The sequence below is a fragment of the Giraffa tippelskirchi genome, chromosome 9, assembly GCF_054371585.1.
Source record: "Giraffa tippelskirchi isolate mGirTip1 chromosome 9, T2T-mGirTip1v1.2.pri, whole genome shotgun sequence".
Classification (NCBI taxonomy): Eukaryota; Metazoa; Chordata; class Mammalia; order Artiodactyla; family Giraffidae; genus Giraffa; species Giraffa tippelskirchi.
The window spans coordinates 9758981-9785790 of NC_137283.1; the positions used below are offsets into that span (position 1 = coordinate 9758981).

A 26810-nucleotide genomic window follows, 5' to 3' on the forward strand; every position below is an offset into this window, starting at 1 on the left:
AAGTGGGAGGGAGGTTCAAGAGGGAGGGGATATATGTATACCTATGGCTGATTCATGTTGAGGTTTGACAGAAAACAACAAAATTCTGTAAAGCGATTATCCTTCAATTAAAAAATAAATTAATTTAAAAAACCAAGCAAACAAAATAAAATGAGGTAGAAGGGTAAAAAAAAAAAGCATAATAAGTAACCTAGACTTTTAGAAGGTCATTGTGGCTGGGATGGCAAGAGCAAGGTGGATGGCAGTCTAAGCTGTCACTAGGACCCAGAGTCTACCAGTCCTTGGAGCCCGTGGCAAGGAGCTTTTCTTTAAATTTATGGAGAACAGGGGCCTCCCTGGCAGTGCAGTGGTTAAGACTGAACTTTCAATGCAGGGGACGTGAGTTCGATCCCTGGTCAGGAAGTGAAGACCCCACATGCCTCATGGTCAAAAGAATAAAATAAATTTAATTTATAAAGGACAAAGGGAACTTTGTGAAGGATTTTGAACAACAGGCTCACGTGGTCACATCTGTGTTCCCAAAATATCCTCTCAGCTCCCATGGGAAGACTAGATTGGAGAGGCAGCCTGGACCAAACCGCGTTAGGATTCCCCCAGCCCGTGTGGTGCTTCTTCATAGGTCCCAAAGGCAGAGGAGAAATGGCCTAGTTTTGCCAGGATCAAAACCAAGAGGCAGGGCAGGGGACGGAGCAGAGAAAATCAGGTGGATAATTCCACGTGGTGTTCTCCTCAAACACACGCACGCACTTATCCATATGCTTTGGAGCCCAGCAGGCTTGGGAGGCTCTGGTTTGATTTCTGTGATGCTTTAGCCACTTTACTTCCCGGTCGATGGCCTCCTCTGCTTTGCTGCATGAACAGACAAATGGCGGCCAAGGGACCACAGCAGAGCAAGGCCGGCACAGACCCCAGCATGCTGGACCCAGCCTGTGATCCCAGGAGTTCATATCCTTAATATTTCCAGTGATTCCAATTCGAAAGGCAAACAGTGTCCAAAACCATGAGCCATTTTGAAGCACACGGGTGGGTGCCCAGGGAGGCAGGGAGGAGGAGGAGGGGTGGAGTGGGGGCCGCTGACAGCAGCCACCCCCGCAGGGACCCCTGTGAGCCTCCACAGGGGCTGAGGGTGTCAGGAACGGAGCAGCCCACGGAGCAGGCCTCAGCCCCGCCCCCCCAACACTCACAGCAGGAGTCTGCATGGTTGATCGTAAGTCTGTTCTGTCATTGCATTGCAGCTCCAGAAACTAAAACGATCACTTTCTTTCAAGACCAAGAGTTTACGGAGCAAAAGTGCTGACAACTTCTTCCAGCGAACCAACAGCGACGTGAAGCTGCAGGCAGACGTGCTGGCAGAGGTCAGCCCCAGCTCCAGCCCGCTTCCTGCCCCTGGAAGCCTGACCTCCACACCCACCAGGGCTGGCTTATACCCCAGCGGTGGTGGCAAGGCCCACGCCTTTCAGGAGCACATCTTCAAGAAGCCCACTTTCTGTGACGTCTGCAACCACATGATCGTGGGTAAGCCCTCCCCCTGTCTCCCTCCTGCAGGTAACTGCATCTCTGGAAAGCCAGGTGAGAGGGGCACACCTGAGTCCAGGTCCCTGTGGACAGACTCTTAGACTGTCTGGCAGCAGGGAGGATTGTTTGGGATCGTCTGGAGGAACACCGGGCTTCCCAGATGGCGTTAGTGGTAAAGAACCCACATGCCAATGCAGGAGACATAAGAGATGCAGGTTCAATCTCTGCGTTGGGAAGATCCCCTGGAGAAGGAAATGACAACCCACTCCAGTATTCTTGCCTAGAGAATCCCCTGGATGGAGGAGCCTGGCAGGCTACAGTCCATAGAGCCACAAAGAATTGGACACGACTGAGTGACTTACCATGCACGCACTCACGAGAGAATACTGTGTGTCAAAGGGAAGGGCAGCAGGACTGGGCAGAGGAGAAGCTGGAGAATGGTGCGGATGAGACAGAGCCTTCAACTGCTCCCCAGGGTGCTCTCCAGCCCCTTTCAGTCATCTCGCTTTGAGGCCAGAGGTCCGGGACTTTGTACCCTGCATCACCTCTCACTGGATATCGGCAGTCCCCAGGTAGAGGGCCACATCTTGAACAAAGCAGCTGTTTTTAGCCAAGGGCAGTTATGGGAGGCAACCAAGATGCTGGACAGTTGGAGTTTGAATGCCTCCGTCCTGTAAAGGGATCTGAGCGAGGCATTGCAGGGTCCATTCACGTTTGCGTGGCCATGTCTACCTGAGGTCACCTGGGCAGGGGGTCTGTGGCTTGGTGAGTTACAGGCGAATGGCCAAGGCAGGCAGGTGTGGAAGGTAGGAGACCTCAGGGAGGCACTGACCCAGAACAGAGGATTCAGTTGTAATGGTGATTACCAACTCTGGACCTTGGGAAGGACTCACTCCTGGTACCACAAAGAAATGGTAGTGGCCTGAGTGTCTTTAGAGCTTGTGCCCAGAAGAAGAAAGTGACCTATAAAATGTCCCAACTGGAAGGAAAATACAGCCATTCAGAATTGACACACAGAGGCTCCACACTTGACACCCACTGCCTCGTGGCAGAAACCCAGTGACCAAACAGAGGAAACCATAAAAAGAAAGGGACTTTGGGTGGGACCCAGAGTGAATTGAAACCAGTTATTTCAAGACAGCAGGAGAAGGCAATGGCAACCCACTCCAGTGTTCTTGCCTGGATAATCCCAGGGACGGTGGAGCCTGGTGGGCTGCCTTCTATGGGGTCCCACAGAGTCAGACACGACTGAAGCGACTTAGCTGCAGCAGCAGCAGCAACATGCCCTAAGTGATCGACTGGTCCACTACAGAACAAGGGAGGAGGGGGAAAGAGATGCCCACATTGCTCTCAAGGGGGCAGTTAGGATGCACCCACCCTAAGAGAAGTTGAAGGGCAGAAGCCTGGAATTAAGAGAGAAAATGAGGCTGAAAAATCAAAAAGATGCAAAGCTGACCGAGCTGGGAACTTGTCCTGCAGAGACGGAGCCAAACGAAGCCTGGAGCTCCTGGACCACAGCTGAGAGGGATGCAGGTGTGGAAGACAGCCCTTCCCCACCTGGGGTCCCAGGGCTAGGCCCACACTGTGCCTTCTGCTCACTTATGACCTGGATGCTGTGGTCCTGGGCTGGGCCGCCAAGGCTTTAGACAAGAACACTTTAAGATCAAGAGCCTGATTTCCGAGCTGGGAGCCAGGGCCCCATGTGACCCTGACATGTTGTTCCTCTCGCCTTCCAGCTCCTCAGCGCCGACACCCACCTCTCTCAGCCCCTAGTTTCCCCTTAAGTGCCCAGAGTCTCTTCTGAGCATGACAGTTGTCTTAGGCCAGATTCCCCAGAAGCAGAGCTGAGGCAGGGACTCACATGCCCGTAATCTATTGAGAGGACGAGAAGGGGAAATGGCAACTGATGTGCAAGGGAGGGACTAAACTAGGACGTGGTCTTAGGCGGATCTTATGGGAGCTCTGAGGCATGAATTTGAGCAGTTGGTCCTTCCTCAAGGCCAGCCTTTGGTATCAGTGGGCTTCCCTTCTCCTCCCATGATGAAGGTCATTTCAAACCCCGGAGCAAAGTGGTTCGTGCTCTGCTGAAGGCAGTTCTCTCGAGAAAAAGGGCAGCTGTGAGCTCTGACCAGCCAGCAGGGATACCACTGGTGTATTAGTGGGGTTTTGCTACTAAAACAAGTTACTACAAACTTGGTAATTTAAAACAATAGTTTTATCATCTTCTAGTTCTGGAGATCAGAAGTCCACAGTGAGTCTCACAGGGCTGAAATCAAGGTGTGCGCAGAGCGGCAGTCCTTTCTGGAGGCCGTAGGGAAGAATCCGTGCTCTTGTCTTGTCCAGCTTCTAGCGCCTACGTGCACACTGGCTTGCGGCCCCTTTTCATCTTCAGTGCAGTGAAGCAAGGCCGTGGCAGGTCACACCACCATGTCTTTGGTCCTGACTCTCCCCCTTTCCCAAAGGACTCTTGTGGTTACACTGGACCTACCTGAATAAGCCAGCCTGACCTTCCCATCTCAGAGTCACCTGATTAGCAGCCTTACTTCCACTTACACCCTTGAGTTCCCCTTGCCACATAACATAACCATTCAACCTCCGGGGATTAGGACGTGGACATCTCTGGGAGGCCATTGTTCTGCCTATTCACGCCCAGGGAAGGGTATCTGGGCAGGGCATCAGCAGTGCCCACCACAGCAATGGAAGAAAACCTGAGTTGAAGATCGCAGGACTGGCCTCTGTTGATTCCTTTCCATCCTGGCACTGATGCCAATCATTTGAGTGTTATATTCCCACTGAACGCTTTGTGACGTCACAGGGTGAGAGACCATCTTTGTTTGAAGCGGGCAGAGAGGTACCTTTCCTTATGGTACACAGAATGGGGAGAGCCCTGACCCCTGTTCTGCTCCTGACTATTCCTATGACACAGTTAGCCCTCTCCTTTCCCAGGTAAAGACGATAAAGAATCTGCCTGCAGTGCAGGAGATCCGAGTTCAATGCCTGGGTCAGGAAGATCCACTGGAGAAGGGAATGGCAACCCACTGCAGTATTCTTACCTGAAGAATCCCATGGACAGAGGAGCCTGGCAGGCTACAGTCCAGGGGATCGCAGAGAGTTGGACACAACTGAGTGGCTAGACACACTTCCTCGATAAAATGAGATGAGGGAGCGAGGATGGCAGAGAGACCAGGAGCACGGATTCGAGTCCATGTAGCTGTGTGACCTTGTGCCAGTGACTCAGCTTCTCTGAACCTGTGTGCTCGTTCTATGTGGAGATGATAATACGACCCTCGGGATTTTGTGTGGACTAATGAGCTGGCAGAAGGAAGGTATCAGGCATCTAATGCACCTCACTCAGTAAAGGAGGGCCAAGGAGTTAATATCATTATCATTATTATGGAACAAGAAAATAGTCATTTTCCTAAGGAAGAGAAAGCTATTTGGAGGGTAAACCAAATTAGTGTAGCAGAAAAAATTTTTTTACCCTTTATAGGCATAAAAAAATTTTAAAAATAATGTCTAGGTAACACAAAATAATTAATCCCTCATCTACACAGCCATAGATTCCCTGGTGGCTTAGTGGTAAAGAGTCTGCCTGCAATGCCGGAGCCCAAGGAGACACAGGTTCGATCCCTCAGTCAGGAAGGTCCCCTGGAGAAGGGCATGGCAACACACTCTAGTATTCCTGTCTGGAGAATCCCATGGACAGAGGAGCCTGGTGGGCTACAGTCCTGCAAACAGTCAGTCACCACTGAAGCAACTTAGCACAGCCGTGTTTTTTGTGCACCCTAAAGATTCTCTATGATTCTGCATTTCCTATTTTGAGAGGGATATGAACAAGTGAGCAGGCGTCTAGAAGAGAGTGATCAGAATGTTGAGTGCATGCCAGGATAACATTGTGAGGAAACTCTGGGAGTTTGATTTGGAAAAGTCTTTGGGTGTGCAACGGTGTTTTAAAATCCTGTATTGGAAAAGTCAAGCGACTCACTCTCTATGGCTTTAGAGGGAAGAGTTGGGAACAAGGGGTAAAGTTAAAAGGAAAATAAATTTCAGGGAGAAGATAACCATGTAACTGATGTAATTGACTGGTAACTGAAGGGTTTACCTTCTGAGTAGCAAGTAGTTTTAACTTCTCCCAGGTGTAGATCGTCTTGAAATAGGCCCCCTACTTAACTGTCTGATATTCTTTGAAATGAGATTTGGAATGTTTGCTGCTTCCCAGAGACTTCAGTGTCTGTCATCGTTGGCCATGGACATATCAGTGGTTTCCAATATGGCCGGGAACAAGGTTGAGAGGTGCCCTTCGCCAAGACCCAGTTAAGGGGGAGGGGTGATTTAAAATGGGGAGCAACGTCAGCCCCTCCTGCAACCATGCACACGTCTGTGCTCATCCTCAGAAAACCCTTACGTAACCACACTCTCATTTTCCAGTCACTTTTATTATTCATGTTCTTCCTTCCAACAAGCCACACTTAGCAGCAGTGCTCTGCGTCAGTCAGGGATTTCCGGAAGAACTGTCACAACTGCTTTAAGACTCCAGCCTCCTCTTACTATTACTCAGCATCTTCAGATCTGCTGGGGTTCAGCTGATCCAGACTCAGCTCAGTCACTGTGCCTTATATCTCTTCCTTATTGCTCACCCTTTCCTTGGACGCATGGTCTGGTCAAGCCACGTCCTTCTAATGGCAAAGACAAGTGGGACGGCACACAGCTCCCTAGGACCTTGGGTTGGAGGTGGTGCCCTGTCACTCCTGCGGACACTCCACCAGGATGTGGGTCCAACCCTTGTCTATGGATGGAGAATACACTCTGCCCCTAGCAGCAGGGACAGCGGAGCCACCTGGCAGAGGACAGGGTGAAAAATGTCAATAATCCAGCCCATCACCAGGCTTAGGATGGCCCTGCATCACGGAGCCTTGTTTGTCTAGGAGACACTGCTGAGTCTTGGAGCTGAACCACCTTCCATGTCCCTTCTGCATCTGGAAGTGATGCCTGGCTCCTGACTGTTTCCATGGCAGGGGTTTGGATGGAGGGTCAGAGAGGTGGGGCAGGTTGTTCATCATCTCTCATGCTCAGAACTCTGAGGCAATTTGGTCTCCAACTTGGTTTTCATGTCTGCCTTCCTCGCTTTGGAATCTGATGCTTCACTTTCAGTTTCCGCACAGATTTCCACCAGGCCTTTTCAAGGCAGTGCTATTCATAACCTTTAAATAGGTGATCATGAGTCTCTATTTTCCATCTCGTTGTGACAAGTGTGAAAAGACAAACAGCCCGTGTCTTTTTAAAACAAGTAACGGAAATGAATTCATCTCTGAGGAATGTAACATTCCTTAACCCTAAGGAGGATTCCAGGTACACCTCAAGTACAGCAGCAGTTTGGAAAGGTTCTGTTTTGAAAAATCACACCCCCAAAATGCTTTCTGTTAAAGAGAATCTCACTCTACTTTTCTCTTCTCAGAATTACATGTATAGTGTAACTGCCTTTTTGTCTTAAGAAAGAGATAAAAACAATCAACGAGGCACACTGCTCTTTTCAAAGATGAAAACCAAGTAAAGCAAATAGAGGCTTCTTCTGTGAATGGAGAAAAGGGATTAGAGAGGTGATGTGAGGCCAAAGGGGATGGGTACGGAGAGAAGGCTTGGGAAGGAGGCAAGGAGAGGTGAGGGGTCAGGTGAAGCAGAGGTTGATGGGCGTCATCCTTCCCGAAACTCTGCACAGGACTTGTGACCTGTGATAGAGCACAGCTGGCTGATCTTCCCCCTTTCATTTCTTTCAATTTTTATGCATTTATTTATTTTTATTTTTGGCTGCACTGGATCTTCGTTGTGGTACATGGGTTTCTCACTGCAGCGGCTTCTCTTGTTGCGGAGCACGAGCTCTGGGGCTCGTGAGCTCTAGAGCATGGGCTCAGTAGTTGCGGCCCTCAGGCTCAGTTGCTCCACCGCATGTGGAATCTTCCCAGTCCAGGGATTGAACCCGTGTCCCCTGCATTGACAGGTGGAATCTTAACCAATGGACCACCAGGGAAGTCCTGCCCTGTCTCTTTACTCTGCAAACCGAATGTCCTGTCTCTACATAATCAACTGAAGCTTTGTTTTCGTCAAGCCACAGGTCACCTTCATATTCTAAATTCTAAGGAAAAACCACCTGCTGTTAACCCCCTAGAATGGCATTCCAGAGAACATATTAAAGCAGGTTTTTTTTTCCCCTTTCAACTGAGAACCAAGGGTGACATTAATGATGGCCAAGAAAAATCAAATCTCACTTGTGTAGTGTCTAGCTGATGGACATTTATTTAACAGAATCCGGCATCCTCACTGCCGAGGATTTCTAACTTGGAGCAGACATGCCGAGCTGGGTGTACAAGGCCTCACATGTGTGCCTCCCCTGGCTGCCTGGCCTGAAAGCTGCAAAGGCTAAACATTTGCCACAGGAAAGTGGCAATAAGAGTAGACCAAGTACCGCAGTCGCATTCCCTGCCCATCTCTTTCTCTGCCCATTTCCTTGACTCACTCACTCTGTCCTAGTGCCAGTGTTGCCTTGGACTTGACACGTGAGACTGCTCCTCCCCTGCTGACTTGCCCCCTACTAATCTAATCTTGCCTCAAGGATGTGACTAGCCTTTTTGATCACCTCCGTCCCAGAAATGTTGTTACCTGTGTAAACCAAAGATGATCAAGCCAACTTCTCATGGAGACATGAGAGAAGTAGGCAGTCAGGTTTGTTTACCAGTCCCGATGCTGGACGCCGCATCCTTTGAGTCAACAGGACTCAGGACCCAGGCTTAGACTAGGAGAATACTCTTGTACTTGGTTAGAAGGAAAATGCTTTCTCGCTGAAAACAATCCACTGTTGCCATCCTTAGATCTTAGCAGTGGGAGTTAGTGTCAGGGACCCATCTTCGCTGGGCACCCACTGCATGTATTCCATCTAGGGCACTCTGTCTTTACATTGGGCTGTCTGCAGTGACTCATTTCAGGAGAGCATTGAAGTCCCTTGTGGTAATCTGCATCTCATTGGAGTTAAAGACTTGAACTAGTCAATATGTACTATTAGAATAACTACCTCATTGCATGAGTCCATTCCATCAATTAAGGAGGTTTTTCCAAGAGACTTCATTCTATTTACTGCCAGATACCTTCTTTCCAGAGCTATTTTTTTATTTTTTTACAGGCATGATCTGGTCTGATGTAGGTGCCTATTCCCACAGCAGCCAGCACAGCACACACCTGGCTCATAGTGAGTACTTTAAAAAGAGTGCTGAATAAGTGGGAAGAAAAGTCATCAGTCTTAAATACCAACCAACAGAAACAGAAGAACATGGAAAACTCCCTAAGCCTTTGAAAGCTGCTCCCCTGGTATGTCAGGTCTCCAGCCTGCCCAAAACGAAGCTGGGCACAGAAGCCCTATTTTCTCATCTGGCAATGTTCTCTTTATTTCTCCTTTGTGTTGTGTATTTTAACGTGAAGTTACCCCATGCACAAAGGGTCATAGCAGGGATTCCTTCATTGTGAATTATATCCATAGCCAAATAAAATTACATCCAATTCCATTGAATACTTTAAAAAAAATTTTTTTATTGATGTTTAGTTGCTTTCCAATGTTATATTAGTTTCTGCTGTATAGCCAAGTGAATCAGTGATAAGTGTACATATATCCCCTCTTTTTTGGATTTTCTTCCCATTTACGTCACCACAGAGCATTCAGTAGAGTTCCCTGTGCTATACAGTAGGTTCTCATTAGTTTTCTGTTTTATACATAGTAGGGTATATATGTCAATCCCAATCTCCCAATCCGTCCCACCTCTCCCCCTTGGTGTCCATACATTTATTCTCTATGTCTCTATTTCTGCTTTGCAGATAGGTTTGTCTGTACCATTTTTCTAGATTCCACATATATGCCTTAATATATGATACTTGTTTTTCTCTTTCTGACTTCACTGTACGACTGTCTGTAGGTCCATCCGTATCTCTGCAAATGGCATAGTTTTGTTCCTTTTTATGGCTGAGTAATATGCCATCGTGTACCTATACTACATCTTCTTTATCTGTTCCTCTGTTGATGGACATTTAGGTTCCTTCCATGTCCTGGCTATTGCAAATAGTGATGCAGTGAACATTAGGATGCATGTACCTTTTGGAATTATGGTTTTCTCCACGTGTGTCCAGGAGTGGAATTGCTGGGTCATATGGGGTTCAATTTTTAGTTTTTTAAGGAACCTCCATACTGTTCTCTATAGTGACTGTATCAATTTACAGTCTCACCAACAGTGTAGGAGGGTTCCCTTGTCTTCACACCCTCTCCAGCATTTATTGTTTGTAGATTTTTTGTTGATGGCCATTCTGACCAGTGTAAGGTGGCACCTCATTGTAGTTTTGTCTGGCATTTCTCTAATAATTAGTGATATTGAGCATCTTTTCATCTGCCTCTTGACATCTGCATGTCTTCTTTGGAGAAATGTCAATTTAGATCTTCCACCCAGTTTTTGATTGAGTTATTTGTTTGTTTTTTTAATACTGAGCTGCATGAGTTGTTTCTATATTTTGGAGATTAATCCCTTGTCAGTTGCTTCATTTTCAAATATTTTCTCCCATTCTGAGGGTTGTCTTTTCATCTTGTTTGTGGTTTCCTTTGCTGTGCAAAAGCTTTCAAGTTTAATTAGATCCCATTTATTTATTTTCGTTTTTATTTTCATTACTGTAGAAGATGGGTCAAAAAAATCTTGCTGTGGTTTATGCCAGCAAGTGTTCTGAATGCTTTTGTCATGAATTCCACTATTAATGCCTCCACCTAAGTTTTTTATATTTGCCTGATATACCTTTATCAACGTGTAATTTTAAACCTTTTTTATCATGTGTTCTATGTGCTTCTTTTGAAAATAAATGTAATTGGATTTTAGATTTATTAAAAAGTGAGAACATGCTATTTTTACTGCTCTATTGCTCCAAATAAGCCTCAGTTCAGTTCAGTTCAGTTAAGTTGCTCAGTCGTGTCCAACTCTTTGTGACCCCTCGAACCACAGCACACCAGGCCTCCCTGTCCATCACCAACTGCCGGAGTTTACCCAAACCCATGTCCATTGAGTCGGTGATGCCATCCAACCATCTCATCCTCTGTAGTTCCCTTTTCCTCCTGCCCTCAATCCTTCCCAGCATCAGGGTCTTTTCCAGTGAGTCAGCTCTTCACATCAGGTGGCCAAAGTATTCGAGTTTCACCTTCAACATCATTTCTTCCAATGAACACCCTGGACTGATCCCCTTTAGGATGGACTGGTTGGATCTCCTTGCAGTCCAAGGGACTCTCAAGAGTCTTCTCCAACACCACAGTTCAAAAGCATCAATTCTTCGGCGCTCAGCTTTCTTTATAGTCCAACTCTCACATTTATACATGACTACTGGAAAAACCATAGCCTTGACTAGATGGACATTTGTTGACAAAGTAATGTCTCTGCTTTTTAATATGCTGTCTAGGTTGGTCATAACTTTCCTTCCAAGGAGTAAGCGTCTTTTAATTTCATGGCTGCAATCACCATCTGCAGTGATTTTGGAGCCCCAAAAAATAAAGTCACCCACTGTTTCCCCATCTATTTGCCATGAAGTGATGGGACCGGATGCCATGATCTTTGTTTTCTGAATGTTGAGCTTTAAGCCAACTTCTTCACTCTCCTCTTTCACTTTCATCAAGAGGCTCTTTAGTTCTTCACTTTCTGCCATAGGGGTGGTATCATCTGCATATCTGAGGTTATTGATATTTCTCCCGGCAATCTTGATTCCAGCTTGTGCTTCCTCCAGCCCAGCGTTTCTCATGATGTACTCTGCATATAAGTTAAATAAGCAGGGTGACAATATACAGCCTTGACGTACTCCTTTTCCTATTTGGATCCAGTCTGTTGTTCCATGTCCAGTTCTAACTGTTGCTTCCTGACCTGCATACAGGTTTCTCAAGAGGCAGGTCAGGTGGTCTGGTATTCCCATCTCTTTCAGAATTTTCCACAGTTTATTGTGATCCACACAGTCAAAGGCTTTGGCATAGTCAATAAAGCAGAAATAGATGTTTTTCTGGAACTCTTGCTTTTTCGATGATCCATCAAATGTTAGCAATTTGATCTCTGGTTCCTCTGCCTTTTCTAAAACCAGCCTACTGAGGTTTTAATCACAACTCCAATCTTCCAGCAATAGTATTTCAACTTCTTATTTTTGTAAATAAGTACAACACTCTTACCAACCCAGAATTTTATTGTTATTCCAATATTTTACAATTCAGACATTTGATTGAGAATAAATCTTATGATATATATACCTTTTTATAACAAGATTTGTATATCAATTTAGACATTTCCAGGTTTAACTGATTCAAGTATTTACCACCAGCTCTATTCTTACATAATGTCTCCATTCTTCACCTCTTATTTTTGTTTCTCAGTTGTTCAGTAATATTTTTCCAGCGGATATGAGTACCAAAGGCATAAGGGAGGTCATTGCCATGGGCTCCCTTGCTTAGCTGATTAACCTCTCGCAGACTGGGGCAAAATGGTGAGCAGAGTCCAATCAAGGAATTCTCATGGTTTCCACTTAATGTCCCTCAGGCTGTTGTGCAGCTCTGTCCCTGGTCCACTCTGCTCTCACTGATGCTATTTGCACACTCTCCTCTTTTACTTTAGTGCATGAAATCCAAAGATCTTAGAACTGCTGCTTTATGATAGTAACTAAATCATCTGTACCATTAGTTTTGACCTTCACTTCTTCAAATAAGGATTTTGATTATGAAAAATGTTTGCTCTCCTATATTTCCTATGCATTCTTTCAGGTTTTTTTTATTCCTTCTTTTGACTCCTTTATCATAATATCTGATTCTCTTGTATTTTATTGTCAACTAAAAGATGATGCTATCTACAATTGTTTTCTGTTTAGTATAATATAATCCTTAATGAATGCTGTCACATAGACAAGGTGAATGGCAGATGTCACTGTGCATACTCCTTGAGGGCAGGGTGCTTCTCTGTGATGCCCATGTTTGCTGTAGCAACCTCAGTGCTAAGCCTGGCACCCAGCCTGTAATAGGTGTTCAATGTGAATTTGTTGAATGAATGAATAGATAAATGGATGATCAGCCATTGATAACTATTATTACCAGAATTATGATTATGACTATTTTTATTGCACACAAAAATGTTCACCATTAAAAAGGTAGAACTGTGTGTAATCTCAATAGCTATAGATCCATCAAACATTGAGTGCCAACTGTGTACCAGCCCAGTGCTGATGTCTGACACCTTCATAAGTTCAAGTGAGGAGACTGAAAGGTACCAAAGGGGAAGGGACTGGAATTATGTAGGGACTGGAAGAAGTGAGGAGGAGCCCTTGACTCTTCCAGCTGAAGACCTACTGGCCTCTTTCCATGCAGATCCTGCAGTGTCTACAGGGCAGGGTGGGTTTAATAGACCTCATGATGCCTGCCTTCCAGGGCCATCCCACCCTGTCACTCCCATGCAGGGGCATCAGACTGGGATGTCCTAAAGCCACATCACTGATGGGAGAACATCTGAATCCTGTTGGGGAGACCAGTTTGGGGAAGTCAGGACCCAAAGAAACTGTTAGAGTTTGGTTCATCTCAGTGCTGTTGGCCGTACTTCCCCATCTGTGTCTAAAATTTTTTTCTAAAGCTACACATGTTGTGACATTAGGATGACATGGACACTGCCTCCCACACTGTCCTTAAACATCTCATGATTGTTAAAAAAGGGACCATGTGGTGATGAATCTTTATATGCATAAAAATTCCCCAAGTTGCCAGGCACTGCTGCTATTCTCTCAGTGTAAGAAAGAAAATGCAAGACTTCATTCCTGTGAACTGTTCATTTTACTAGTAATTGATCAAAGTCTTAAATGGTCGAATTTGGGAGGAAAATGTGAAAAATAAAAGGTAGCCAGAGGAAAGAGACTGTCCCTCTTAAATCATCCATCATGATGTTTGCAAATGTTTTGGTGATTTCTAGAACCACAACACTGAGGTGATTTTCAGAGAGATAATTTTGTTGTGCCCCAAAGAAGAGATCTGCACTTCAGGAGCCCTTCAAGATCATACCTTAGTGGAAAGAAATTACAATACAGGAGAGTGTTTTCACTGCATAAATAACTGGCCAGATGGGGGAAGATGCTAATTCAAGGTGGTCTTTTATTATATTTTTAGTTATTCCCTTCAGGTCCAGGTCGCTAGCTAGATGCTACTTAGTAATATCATAACCAATAGATTCTAAATATATATACCTCCATGTTCTCCTAAGACCTTCTGTGCTTCATTTATTTTCTCCTTGTCCCATCTGCCAAGAAATTAAAAAGCTGACTAGGGCAGAAGGAAAAGAGAGAAATTAGTCAAGGTGGAGCTGAGGAGACAGAAAGTAGACAGTGCATTCTGGATACACTTTAAGCATTTTCTAAACTCACAGCTGCAAAATGTTTTCCTGACTCTGAGGTTGCTGATTTATGCTTTCCTGCTTGAAGTTAAGACCAAGCCATGACAGACAAATGTAGAAAGGACCCATGATTAATTCTGTGTTTGGAAGCTAGGGATCTCCAGGGACAGGCCATCTCCTGTTACAGACGTGGGGCAGAGACTTGTTGGAAGATGCGTATCCCGCGCCTCCATTCAGCCGCCAGGGCAGGGAATGCTCCACTGACCTACTTTAGAAAGGTCCGTTTGCTTGCACAGCCACAGGGATATCACATAAATGACAGAACTGGGCCAGCAGTGAAAGAAAATAGGACAGCCCTTTGTGTGTGTCTGGGGCTCAAAGCATCCGGCAGGTGTGTATGTGTGTGTGTGTGTGTCTGTGTGTGTGTCTGTGTGTGTGTCTGTGTCTGTGGGAGACACCTATGCACTGACTTCCCTGGTGGTTCAGACGGTAAAGAATCTGCCTGCCATGCAGGAGACCCAGGTTCGATCCCTGGATCGGAAAGATTCCCTAGAGAACGGAATGGCAATCCACTCCAGTAATCTTACCTGGAGAATTCCATGGACAGAGGAGCCTGGCGGGCTACAGTCCATGGGTCGAAAAGAGTCGGACACAACTGAGTGACTAACACTTTCTTACACTTTTCTTACACACTGTGATGCAGACACTGGTTGCTAAACCGGAAAAATCAAAGCATAGATTATTCTATCATGTGCTAAGCTTACCTGGAAAGAAAACCCAGAAGCTTATAGCTGCCCTGTACTCCTTGCCCCAACACTGTGACAAGCAAGCACAGGAGTGTGCACGTATATACCTGTGTGCTTGTGTGCACACCACACACACACTTCACCTCCGGTCAGGGAAATGCTTGTTTACATTAACATGGCAGACACATGGTTTCAAGAGTTGACATCTGCTTCATTCTGATCCCTTACAATCTAATATCCAAGCACCATAAGGCCATAAAGGTAAGTGACAAGAATGACTGACTGTAACCAGAGACAATAAACCAGCCTGACTTTGACCCGGAAGGACTCTATCCCTTTGGGTGAGATCACCCTGACAGCCCTCTTTAGGAGATTTCACGGAGCGTTTTCTGAGCATCCATTTTCTCATTTTAAAAATAGAAATAGAAATACGTCTCTGATAGATGTGGCGTAGAGATTCAGTGAGACAGTGCCCAAAACAGTGGTGCCCAGTTAACAGTAAGATCCAGGGATCCTTGCTTTCCTGTCCGCCATCCTGGAGGCATGTCTTGCTACTGGCCAGCCTCCCTCCCAAGCTCTGGTCTCTCACTTCAGCTACCAGAACTCTGCTGCCCAGATGCCATGTGGATGCAGAAAGCCTACATCTTCCCACAGTATCGCTTGCCCTCGTAAAACCTGCTGCTTTACTGCTGGCCTCTTCTGCTGGGGCTCATAGCACCCAGAACCTCAAGACCATCTTTGATTCCTCCCAACCCCTCTCTCTAGAAACCCAACCCATGAGCAGAACACTCTGCCAGTTCTCCTTCTGTGACTTTTCCACGGCCAGGTCCTTCCTCTGTTCCTGCTGCTCCTGCCGCAGTCCAGGCTTCAGCACACCTCACCTAAACTGTTTCAAGAACTTCCTAAACTATGTTCTCTTATCCATTTCTACCACCTCATCCCCTTTACACTGCTGCCAACCCTCTTCGGAAAGCAAACTGCCTTCGAATTCCTGCTTTTCTTAGGAATGCTTGCCCTACCTGGTTGCCCCAAGAATTGTACTCCTTAGCTCCTTAGCCTAATGCTTATTCTAAAACCTCCAGTAGCTGACAGAGGCAAAGAAACACAGGCTCTGTACCATCAGATTTGTAGGAGTGAAACCGTCCACTGCCCTGGCAGTCATCATCACTGGCACTGGTGAACACCTGTAAGTGAATCACTGCGCGTGGATTCAGAACACAGAGCTTTAGGACGGACCCAGCAGAGAGGCACAGGGTGCAGAGAGGTCAGGGTGGGCATTTGCATCCCGCTCTGCATTTGGCAGATCAAGTGACCTTGGACAATTAATTTGCCTTCCCTCAATCCCAGTCTTTTTAAAAATTTTTATTAAAATATAGTTGATTTATAGTCTTACGTTAGTTTCAGGTGTACAGCAAAGTGATTTAGTCATATACAGAAATATATATTCTCTTTTTACATTCTATTCTATTATAGATTATTATAAGATATTGAGTATAGTCCCTTGTGTTATACAGTAGATTCTTGCTTTCTATCTATTTTATATATAGTGGTGGGTGTAAATTTTAATCCCAAACTCTTAGTTTATCCCTGACGTGGCTCTTCTTTGGTAACTATAAATTTATTTTCTATGTTTTTGAGTCTATTTCTGTTTTGTAAATTAGTTCATTTGTATCAGTCTTTTGATTTCACGTATAAGCCATATCGTATGGTATTTGTCTTTCTCTGTCTGGCTTTCTTCACTTAGTATGATCATCTCTAGGTCTGTCCATGTTGCTGCAAATGGCACTGTTTCACACTTTATTATGGCTGAGTACTATTCCATTGTCTGTATGTGCCACATCTTCTTTATCCATTTATCTGTCAGTGGACACTTAGGTTGCTTCCATGTCTCGGCTATTGTAAATAGTGCTGCAATGAATACTGGGGTGTATGTGTCTTTTTGAATTGTTTTTCTCTGGACATATGGCCAGGAGTGGGATCACTCAATCATATGGTAGCTCTATTTTTAGTTTTTAAAGGAACCTGCATTCTGTTCTCCATAGTGACTGTACCAGTCTACATTTCCATCACCAGTGTAGAAGGGTTCCTTTTTCTGCATGTCATCGCCAGCATTTATTTGTAGACTTTTTTATGATAGCCACTCTGGCCAGTGTGAGATGATACCTCACTGTGGTTTCTTTAATGTTTATTTGTTTATTTGGTCTTAGTTGTGGCATACTGAGATCTTTTAGTTACAGCCAGAGAACTCTTAGTGGTAGCATTGGGGATCCAGTTCCCTGACCAAGTATCGAATCTGGGCCCCCTGCATTGAGAGTGCAGAGTCTTAACCATTGGACCATGAAGGAAGTCCCCTCATTGTAGTTTTGATTTGCATTTCTCAGTTAGCAGTGTTGAGGATCTTTTAATCCCAGAGTCTTAAAAATGAGATTAAAAATAACAATACCTACTCCATGGAATTTACTGATAAATAAATTGATACAAGGGAATGTTCTTTGTGGAGTATGAAACTCAAAAATTATTCACTATGGTTAGATATATCTGTTTGTATGTACAGTTGAGCTTAATAGCAGGCACCTTGGGGATGGAGAGAAGGGGGATAGCAGAGATGAGCCAATCCATCCTTGGGAAAACTGAGGGTAAATACGAATTCTTGAGCCCTAAGCTAAAAGAACAATTCTGAAGAAAGCCAATGAAACTGAAAACTGCACACCTCAGAGAAGAGAAGAAGGAAACAGCAGCAGAGATCATTAACACTAGGTCAGGGGTGTTCCAGACAGTCATGAGAAAGTGAGCATTCCGGAAGACGGGCCTCAAAACTTCAAGCCACACACATGTAACAGAAGGAAAGTTTGCTGGCCATGGTGTTAGGCCATGAACCGATGACCCAGAGGGCAAAGGCTATGGACTCGAAACAAAAAGCCCTGAACCGACCCAACTCCCGTTGCTATTTTTGAAGCTCAGTGCGGGTGAGGGCCGGGAGAAGTGGGGAGAGTTTTTCCACTAGCAGTCAGGAACCGAAATAGGAAAGATCAACAGAGGCATTTATAAACAACGAATGCCATTAATTTTTTTAAGCTAGAAAGGAGTTGGAAAAGTGTAATGTGTCAGGGAGTTGGGAATATAGTCTTCAGGGAAAGGTGGCCCAGGGGTCTTCATATTTTTAATGATCCTTCCTGCTTGCTTAATGGTATTTCAAGTCACTGGTGAATGACTATATTAGTGAATTTCCTGGAAAACTTGGAAACCATCTTGTTCAGTTGAACACATGGTAGGAGAGAGAGAGCATGGGTTATTTTTAATCAAGGTCTTATGACTAGAGTTCAACTGTGATGGGAAAAATTTCCCGCTTTTCCCCCTTATCAGAAAACTTTCTAACTATTGAGAGATACCCAAAGTTTGGGGGCAGTTTAAGCTATATTGCCCTAATGCCAAAGCTCCAACTCTTTCAAGTACACCACACTACGAGGACAGGTCCAGATAGTTGTCATCAACTGCTCTGAGGAGGATTTGAAGAGCCAGTGGTAGAGATGGAAGGGGTGATTTCCCAGAATCAACTTTCAGCCCACTTCTTAGGTCAGGCAAGCATCGGGTGAAACAGTATCTGGCCTGGATTGTAGGGTCCGGAAGCTTGGAGAGTTCTAGGTCCCAGCAAACCAGGATGCAGTCACACTGGAATATTGGCATGAAAAGCAAGCCAGCCAGATGAAGCCCAGGCAGTAAAGATCTGCAGGCAACTAGAACCAGACCAGTTACACAAACCCCCAGGGACCAGGGGCCACAGAAGGAACCTCACTCCTACCATAACATGATCTGTGGCGCCTCAGCATTTTCTCAGCCCGGGTGCTTCTCTGGCCCTGGTCTGAAAAGGCTGATCATTCCTCGTGGACAGTAATCCTCTTTGTGCCAAGCCCTCTCCTGGCCACAGGGATTCTAGAGGCGGATACTCCATATCAAGGGCCCCTTGTGAAAGGCACCTGGCAATGATGAGAGGACAGAGGAGAGTGTGGGTGCTGAGGCAGTGGAAGCAGGGAGAATGTGTGTGCAGGAGGCTTTGAAAAATCCTTAAAAGGGCTTCAAGAAAACGAAACGCTGGTTAGCAATTGAACAAGAAAGGCAGAGGAGGCATGTGAGCAACCCTCAGGTGCCATGATCCAGCCACGCTGACCAGGAGCCACAAATGATCTGGTAAAACTGAGAAGGAGGCCAAGGTGGAGCCTGTTGAAAATGAAGCAAAGAGAGTCGGCAGGGGTCCCATCACGGAGGGGATCCTAAGGAATTCTGTTTCATTTCTTGTGTTAATGTTTATTCAAAGGCAAACGGCCCGTGAATAATGCTAGCTGCATTATACTACCAGCTTTTATTACCCAGCAGAGGTTTGGTTACCACCTTTACTTTAAAAATACTAACTCTGTCATCTTTACTACTGTTTGCATAGTCCCTAGCCCTTAAATTTGCCTGGAGAATCCCAGGGACGGCGGAGCCTGGTGGGTTGCCGTCTATGGGGTCGCACACAGTCGGACACGACTGAAGCGACTTAGCAGCAGCAGCAGCAGCAGCAGCCCTTGAATGCCTCTGGTCTGCCCAGTCACTGAAAACTCGCCCACGGCTTTTGCTGTCATGTCTCTGGCTCAGAGGCCTTTCTGTGATCCAGGCTTCTGGGCCTCAGAGACTGCAGATTTGATGCCGGCAGTCTCCTGATTGCTTGCTTTCTCTTCTCCTACCCCTGGCCTGTCCTGCCCGAGGCTGAGGGGAGTCCAACAGCTAAACCGATAAGAGCAGGGGCCTGGAACATCTCTGAACTATCTCATCTATATTTACCTTTGAATCTTTTATATATATTGTATGTAATCCAAGAAATATTTATGTATCTTTTTCTAGATACTCATAGATATATAATATATATTTCTATATTCTAAGTTTTTTTCACAAATCACAGTAAAGTATCTTTCTATTTATTTATATTCATTTATTTTTATTTATTTTGGCTGCATCAGGTCTTTCATTACGATGCACACTCTAATTATGGCACTGGGGCTCAGTAGCTGCAGCAAACAGGCTAAGTTGCTCTGCAGCATGAGGGGTCTTAGTTTCCTGACCAGGGATCAAACCCACATCCCCTGCATTGCAAGATAAATTCTTAACCACTGGACCACTAGGGAAGTTCCATAAAGTATCTTTCCTAATGTCTAGTTTATATTAATTTTTTCAAATAAATTGTAGAAGTGATTTTCTACGGTTGTACAGTCTGGAAGCAAACTAATTATCGGTAACAATCATAACTATTGTTCACTGCTGAATTAAGTACTAAGATTACATTTATTTTCTTATACCTTTCTTTTCTTACTCATTCTCCGTATTATTTCTCTAGATAAGTGACCTCAAGTGCAACCACAATTTTATCTTTAACTCTGATGTTATTAATATATGAAATTCAACCAAGGGTTAAGCAGGGCCTCAATGGCAAAATCTTATCAAAATGAGCCTGGCCAATTGTTTGTTAGATATCTGTAATCAATATCATTTCTTTTAAAAAGACTGTCGTCCACTGTAGTTAATTCAGTCATTTTCATTCAGAAAACCCCTTCAGTATTTTCTCCCAACATCTCTGTATAAACATCTTCATTCACTGGAGCTTCAGCACTTGGTTTTCTATGGACAGCTCACTTATCCGTAGTGGCAAATGATACTAGACTCATAAAACAGCTCGGTGCCCAACAATTAATCAGTGTTGTACTTGTTTGCATCGATCCATTCCAAAATCCATCTTAATATCATAGCTCACATTCTTAACAATTTTCAGCTGTAACTCATAGAGCTATCTTAGATTTATCCTAGAATTTCATATCCCAGGGAAGAACTGATGTGCTGGCCCCATATCCTCCCTATGTCTCCATGTTCCAAGGACCACTTCATTACAAGGGGCTGACCTGACCCAGTTTCCAGCAACTTCAACTTTTGCTTTTTGTTACAGTAGTAGAGAAGACTAGTTTAAAGATGGTACTGAAAATACTACAATGGAAACTGTATCATCTTGCTTCTGAAAGGCAACCACTTTTATCTTCTTTAATAGTTGCTTCTGGCCTTTACATCAATATCTCTAAATCCTGTGCTTCCTGTACTATTGATACTTATTGATAAATCAGATGTGTCTTGGCTTCCTGCTGTAGAGGATGAGGATTCAGCTCTCACCCTCCAATGTGCCTGCCTGTTCCTGTCTTTCTCACTCTCACCTCCTCATAAGGGTAATATCACAATCTTTGCTGCTTCCTTGCTCTCTCACCTTCCCAAGTAGTTATATCACAATTTGGTGTTAACTGGTCAGTTTATACATTTTTATGACTGCTACTAACTTCTTTTTTTAAGTCTTTTTAAAACTATTTTATTTTTGGCTGTACTGAGTCTTCGTTGCTGCAAGGGCTCTTCTCTATTTGGGGTGAGCAGAAGCTACTCTCTAGTTTCAGTGCTCAGGCTTCTCACTGTGGTGACTTCTCTGATTGCGGAACACAGGCTTCAGAGTGCACAGGCTCAGTAGTTGTGGCTCATGGATTTAGTTGCCCAGGGCATGTGGGATCTTCCCAGACTGGGGATTGAACCCATGTTCCCTGCATTGGCAAGGGGGTTCTTAACCACTGGTTCCCTAGGGAAGTCCTTGTTGCTAACATCTGATTCAAGTATTGTACTATTACATTTCTTTCCTTACACAGGATTTATGTTGCCCAAAATTGAAAATTGCCTTTATCATTTCCTTGACTTTTCATACACCTATAATTACTTTTTTTATATGCCCCCATATACCTATCAAATGCCATATCTGTTACGATACCCAAATCTTTAAAATCTCCATAAACGTGTAAGTTTCATTTTTCCCCTAGCCTCGTTTCATCTGTGGCACCTGTTTAGGGCTATTACAGTGTTGTCATGTGTGCGTATCACTTACCTCTCCTCTATGTGGTTCTTGTGTTGCACACTGAAGCTGATATTTTCCTCTTCCTTGATTTATTTCTTCGTCTTTTTAAGGCATATTCTTCACTAGTATTCTAAGGAAGAGTATGTGAAAAGTTCAGTTCAGTTCAGTCGCTTAGTCATGTCCGACTCTTTGCAACCCCATGAATCTCAGCACGCCAGGCCTCGCTGTCCATCACCAACTCCCAGAGTTTACCCAAACCCATGTCCATCAACTCGGTGATGCCATCCAACCATCTCATCCTCTGTCGTCCCCTTCTCCTCCTGCCCCCAATCCTTCCCAGCATTAGGGTTTTTTCCAGTGAGTCAACTGTTCGCATGAGGTGGCCAAAGTATTGGAGTTTCAGCTTCAACATCAGTCCTTCCAATGAACACCCAGGACGGATCTCCTTTAGGATGGACTGGTTGGATCTCCTTGCAGTCCAAGGGACTCTCAAGAGTCTTCTCCAACACCACAGTTCAAAAGCATCAATTCTTTGGCACTCAGCTTTCTTCACCATCCAACTCTCACATCAACATGACCACTGGAAAAACCATAGCCTTGACTAGACGGAGCATGTGAGATGAGTGCAATTGTGTGGTAGTTTGAGCATTCTTTGGCATTACCTTTCTTTGGGATTGGAATGAATGTGAAAAGTAAATAGTTTTAATTCCTTGCAAATCTGAATATGGGTTTATGCTACCTTCATACTTGTTGGTAATTTGACTGGGTATAAAATTATAGGTTAGAAATTATTTTCTCTCAGATATTTGAAATTCCACAGTTTTTAAAGCTCCATGATCTTCTAGTTTCCAAGTTGCTATTGAGAAATCCAATCTTCATCTCTTCTGTTAAACTTCTTATGGTACCTCCAGTTGCTGTCTTCCAAATGTATGTTGAACTTTCTCATACCTTTGCAACTCCTTCCGATAATTCTATTATTTGGGGGTCTATACCATCTTTTTTTCCTTGCTAATTTTAATGGAGTTTTGGTATGAGTAAGTAGGAAACTCCTGTGACTTGTCCACCATGCCTTCTCAAAATCCATTTATACTTTTATGTTTCCGAGTATGTAAACCCATGTTATCCCCTTTGTATATATTATGATGCTGTTACTATTAGCAACTCTGATAGAAGTTAGTGCTGTTTCCATTTGGCGATAAGACAGCTGGAGCTCCAAGAATGTTAGTTTAAAGAGCCTGCATGAGAGATTCAAATTTAAAACCATACTTTTCCCACCCTACTGAGGCATAAGGGTCATGTTCAGTGATACCTTTGTGATGAAGGTTGGTGGTAATAAAACAAGTTAGATTGTAGCTTCTCCATATCTTGCTACAGTAAACTAATGCCACTGCTGGGAGGTGAATTATTCCTTTGAACTATTCTCTAAGTCATAGAATACAAGCTTTCCTCTTCAATCACTCTTGTTATTACACGGTAGAAATTGGAACACTTAAAACCGAATAATTGCTAGTGGTCTGACTCATACAGTGGAGTGTGTTAGAACAGACAAGGAAAACTGAAATTACAGTGTTCAAGTCTGAAGGAAAATATACCTTAATATATAATGGCTCTATTTCAGAGTCCAGCACACAATGAAATAACTTTCCTCTTTGAAGCTTTTAGTTACATTCTCACATAGGGCACAAATAGCATTCTCCAGTTTGAAAACAAAAATTAAGTTACTGCTTTCAAAGTCCAGTCTTTTGAAGGCATTGCAGTCTTTCAACTAAGTGCTTATTGTCAAAATGAAAAAGAGACTTTCCAACTAGTATTTATGAACAAACACACATATCCAGTAATTTATGGTGCGTTTATATGTCACTTCAACTTTCTGTGTTTGTAATAGCAGACACTCTTTTGTTCAGTGTGCCTTCGGTATGGGATTTTCAGGTAATACCTCCTGAATAGTTCCTAGGACTTTGTCCTGTCAAGGGTTTTCTTATTGCTTTTCTTAGCTGAATGTCAGGTTCTCGTAGTTCCTTATTTTATCATTTCATTATCCCCAAGTGCGCTAGTGGTAAAGAACCTGCCTGCCAATGCAGGAGGCATAAGAGATGTGGGTTCCATCCCTGGGTCAGGAAGATCCCCTGGAGAAGAGCATGGCAACCCACTCCAGTATTCCTGCCTGGGAAATCCATGGACAGAGCAGCCTTGCGAATTATAGTCCATGGGGTCCCAAAGAGTCAGACACGACTGAAGCAACTTAGCACATCCCCAAGTGCATCCTCTTGTCAGTGAAACAATCAAATAAAAGGAGGAAATGTTTGGATCAAGTCCAGAAAGAGTGAAACTAGGCAGGACTTCCTCAGACCCGAGGCAAGTCACTCTACTGCTTGGACCCTCAGGCTTCTCATCTGTGAAATAGATGCTCTCCAATGCTCTTCTACACCATCAGTGAAACCACTTCAATTAATTATGTGAATCAGTCACTAGTGATTTCAGCACATGTGTGACTGACGATAAAATACAGAGTTTGTTCATTAATTTCTTTAATGCATGTTTATCGGGTGCCATACCCAGAGCTGGTATACAGTGGCAAATGGACAGACTCGGTCCTTAGCCTCACTGAGTTCATAGTTCAGATGGGGAAAAAAAATCCAAATAAATAATAATTGTGATAAATACTGTGAAAGATAAAAACAGAGTGCCGTGAAAAGACTCATAAGAAAAAATTATAATTTAGACAGGGAAGGGGGAGTGTTCTTAGAAGGCTTCATTGGAGGAATGACAAGCCCCCTAAGGATGAGGAGCAGTGACACAGGGAGGAGGGACAGGCCCAGCGCTCCACACACAGGGCAGCGCGCGTGAAGACTCCTGGAGATTCAAGAGCTTGTGCATTTAAGGAACTTGAAGAAGGCCGTGTAGCTATACCCCGGTGAAGGTTCCCACCAAATCATATAAATGTACAATTGCCACCATGGTAAGCATTTTGTATAACATCAGAAAGGCAGGGAGAACCTCCTGAGAGACAGTGAAGCAGGAGGAGGGGATCGGAGTACGTTTGCCTGGCCTTTCTACACACCAGGGAGGAACATAGAAACAGGTAAAGACAGTTCAGTCAGGAATTAGTCCAGACAAGGGATGGTGGTGGTTTGGATGAGGAGGTGGAGGGGGAGGTGGATCTTACGGATCTTGAGCTCTCCTCACTTTCGACTTTAGCCTGCCAGGCTTCTCTGTCCATGGGATTCTCCAGGCAAGAATACTGGAATGGGTTGCCATGCCCTCCTCCAGGGGATCTTCCTGACTCAGGGATCAAACCCAGGTCTCCTGATTGCAGGCAGATTCTTTACCATCTGAGCCACCAGACCTGCCTGCCAACAATGATATGCAGAGGGAGACCTATGGGCTCATGTGTCACAGTATATATGGACATGCTAATTCCTATTGAAGGAGGCCCTTTGCCTTTCTAGCTGGTCTTCTCAGGCAGCATTCAACGTGATCCACAGGAGGTCTTCACACTTCCCTTTGCTGACAAGCTTTTAGGGTGCAGGCCTCGCCTCTATGGCTGTGTCTCCCGGACAGGCTGCCAGGACCACTGATCACCTGTATCTCTCACCTTTACACTCTCCCAAGGATGTGGCCACAGCCCTACGTCCAAATCTCCTCCAAACCCCTCTCAGTAGGAGGAGACTGAGAAGAAAGCCCCACATTCTTCTCATTATGTAGAGAAGGGTCGTTTTAAGGATGAAACTCGTAATGCCCGAACAGCTCTGCAAAGTGCTCCCTCCAGTCTCCCACCTCCCTCCCTCTTTCCTAGTAGGGTTGATTTTCTCTATCACTCAGCTGTGAAATATATTTTGGCACCAAATTTTTAAGGCCCTCCTGGAAGCTGAGCACCTATTTCCCTTTAACAAATCAGAGCAGATATCACCTCTTGTGCCATCTGTATCCTCTGTCCTGGACTCAGTGGAGACACGACGCAGCCCATTTTAACATCCCTCCCTTATCTCCTTCTAGCCACTTTCTAAAACAACAAATGAGCTCCACCCCCATCTTCCTGAAGCTGCCACACTCAGCCCCCTGGTCTGTCCTCCCCGTACGCTTCAGCACTGCCACCGTGGGCCTGGCGCAGCAGCACAGTCGCCTGGGTGCCTCTCTCCCGTCCTCCCCTCCTCTGCCTTCTTCCTTCTCACCGTGCGATGGCACCCTGTCCCAGGAGACTAAGTGACTCGCTACAGAGGTGGTTTAATTGCCACCCACTGCCCTTCCTCCTCCCCCAGGCCAGGGCTGGTGTCTGATCGAGCCCTCTCTCCCACTTCAGAGTATCATCAGCCCTGATTTCACACAGACGATGCTGTTCCCCCTGTATTGGGCATTTTCTAGAGAGTTTGCCCAAGAGTTCAGACTCTGTGATAGGAATTCAGGTAAATGGACAGAATGTCTGGACTTGGGCTACTTAGTGAGGTACATAAAAGAGCAGAAATGTGACCCGTATGAAGAGCCAAGAAAGTGGGATTTGCAGGTTTGAATGAGTGATGAAAGCAGAGAAGATTAAGGTTTCCTGGAGAAATGAACAGGAAAGGAGTGGAGAGAAACCAGAGCTGATACTTTGCATAGAAAATAGGGAAGAAGGTAAAAGAATTTACCATCATATTTTGCCCATTTTGAAAGCTTTGTACAAGTCACAGGAAAGAATTCATACAAGTAGCTGGGAAAGTACGTTGTGTCCTAACCAAAGCTCGCCATATATCCAACAGGAACAAATGCTAAGCACGGACTGCGCTGCAAGGCCTGTAAGATGAGCGTCCACCACAAGTGCATGGATGGCCTGGCACCCCAGCGGTGCATGGGCAAGCTGGTAAGGGCTCGTGCCCAGAGTGTACCCCGGAACCCCTGCTCAGGGCACTGGCCTGCCTGATGATATCACGAAATCACTCCATTCAAACTTCTTCCTGGCAGCACCCTGAGAACTGGACACCAGGAAGCACCCCCCCACCCCGCCCCAGATCTCTGGCTGATCAGCTTGGCTTCCTAGTAGGAATGAGTAAGGAGGAGCTTTATCAACCGAAGAGGTGCAAGTTCTGTGTGTAGAAAAAACTCAGGGTCTTTGGTAAAGTGGGCAACTTGTCCTGGGTCAGGACTTTGTCAGCGTTAGCACTCAAGTCCCACATCCCGGGACTGTCTGGGTTTTGAAAGTAAAAGTCAGGCATCCCAGGAACCTCCTCAGTCCCAGTTTAATGGGCTGACAGCTCA

The 26810-nt window shown here is 45.0% G+C and overlaps 1 protein-coding gene across 9 annotated transcripts in view; it reads left to right on the forward strand.

Moving 5' to 3' along the window:
* The window catches only part of STAC (SH3 and cysteine rich domain), a 335857-nt gene that overhangs the window by 265197 nt on the left and 43850 nt on the right, over positions 1 to 26810 (forward strand). For 8 of the 9 annotated variants that reach the window (XR_014064607.1, XR_014064605.1, XR_014064608.1 and 5 more), the window contains 2 exons: positions 1236 to 1515; positions 26315 to 26415. Coding sequence is in view for 6 of the 9 variants with exons in the window: in XM_081527334.1 (XP_081383460.1) it covers positions 1236 to 1515; positions 26315 to 26415 (381 nt within the window). In the remaining 3 variants the exon portion in view is untranslated. The remainder of the gene's footprint in view (positions 1 to 1235; positions 1516 to 26314; positions 26416 to 26810) is intronic. The other variant, XM_081527337.1, reaches the window with a different exon arrangement.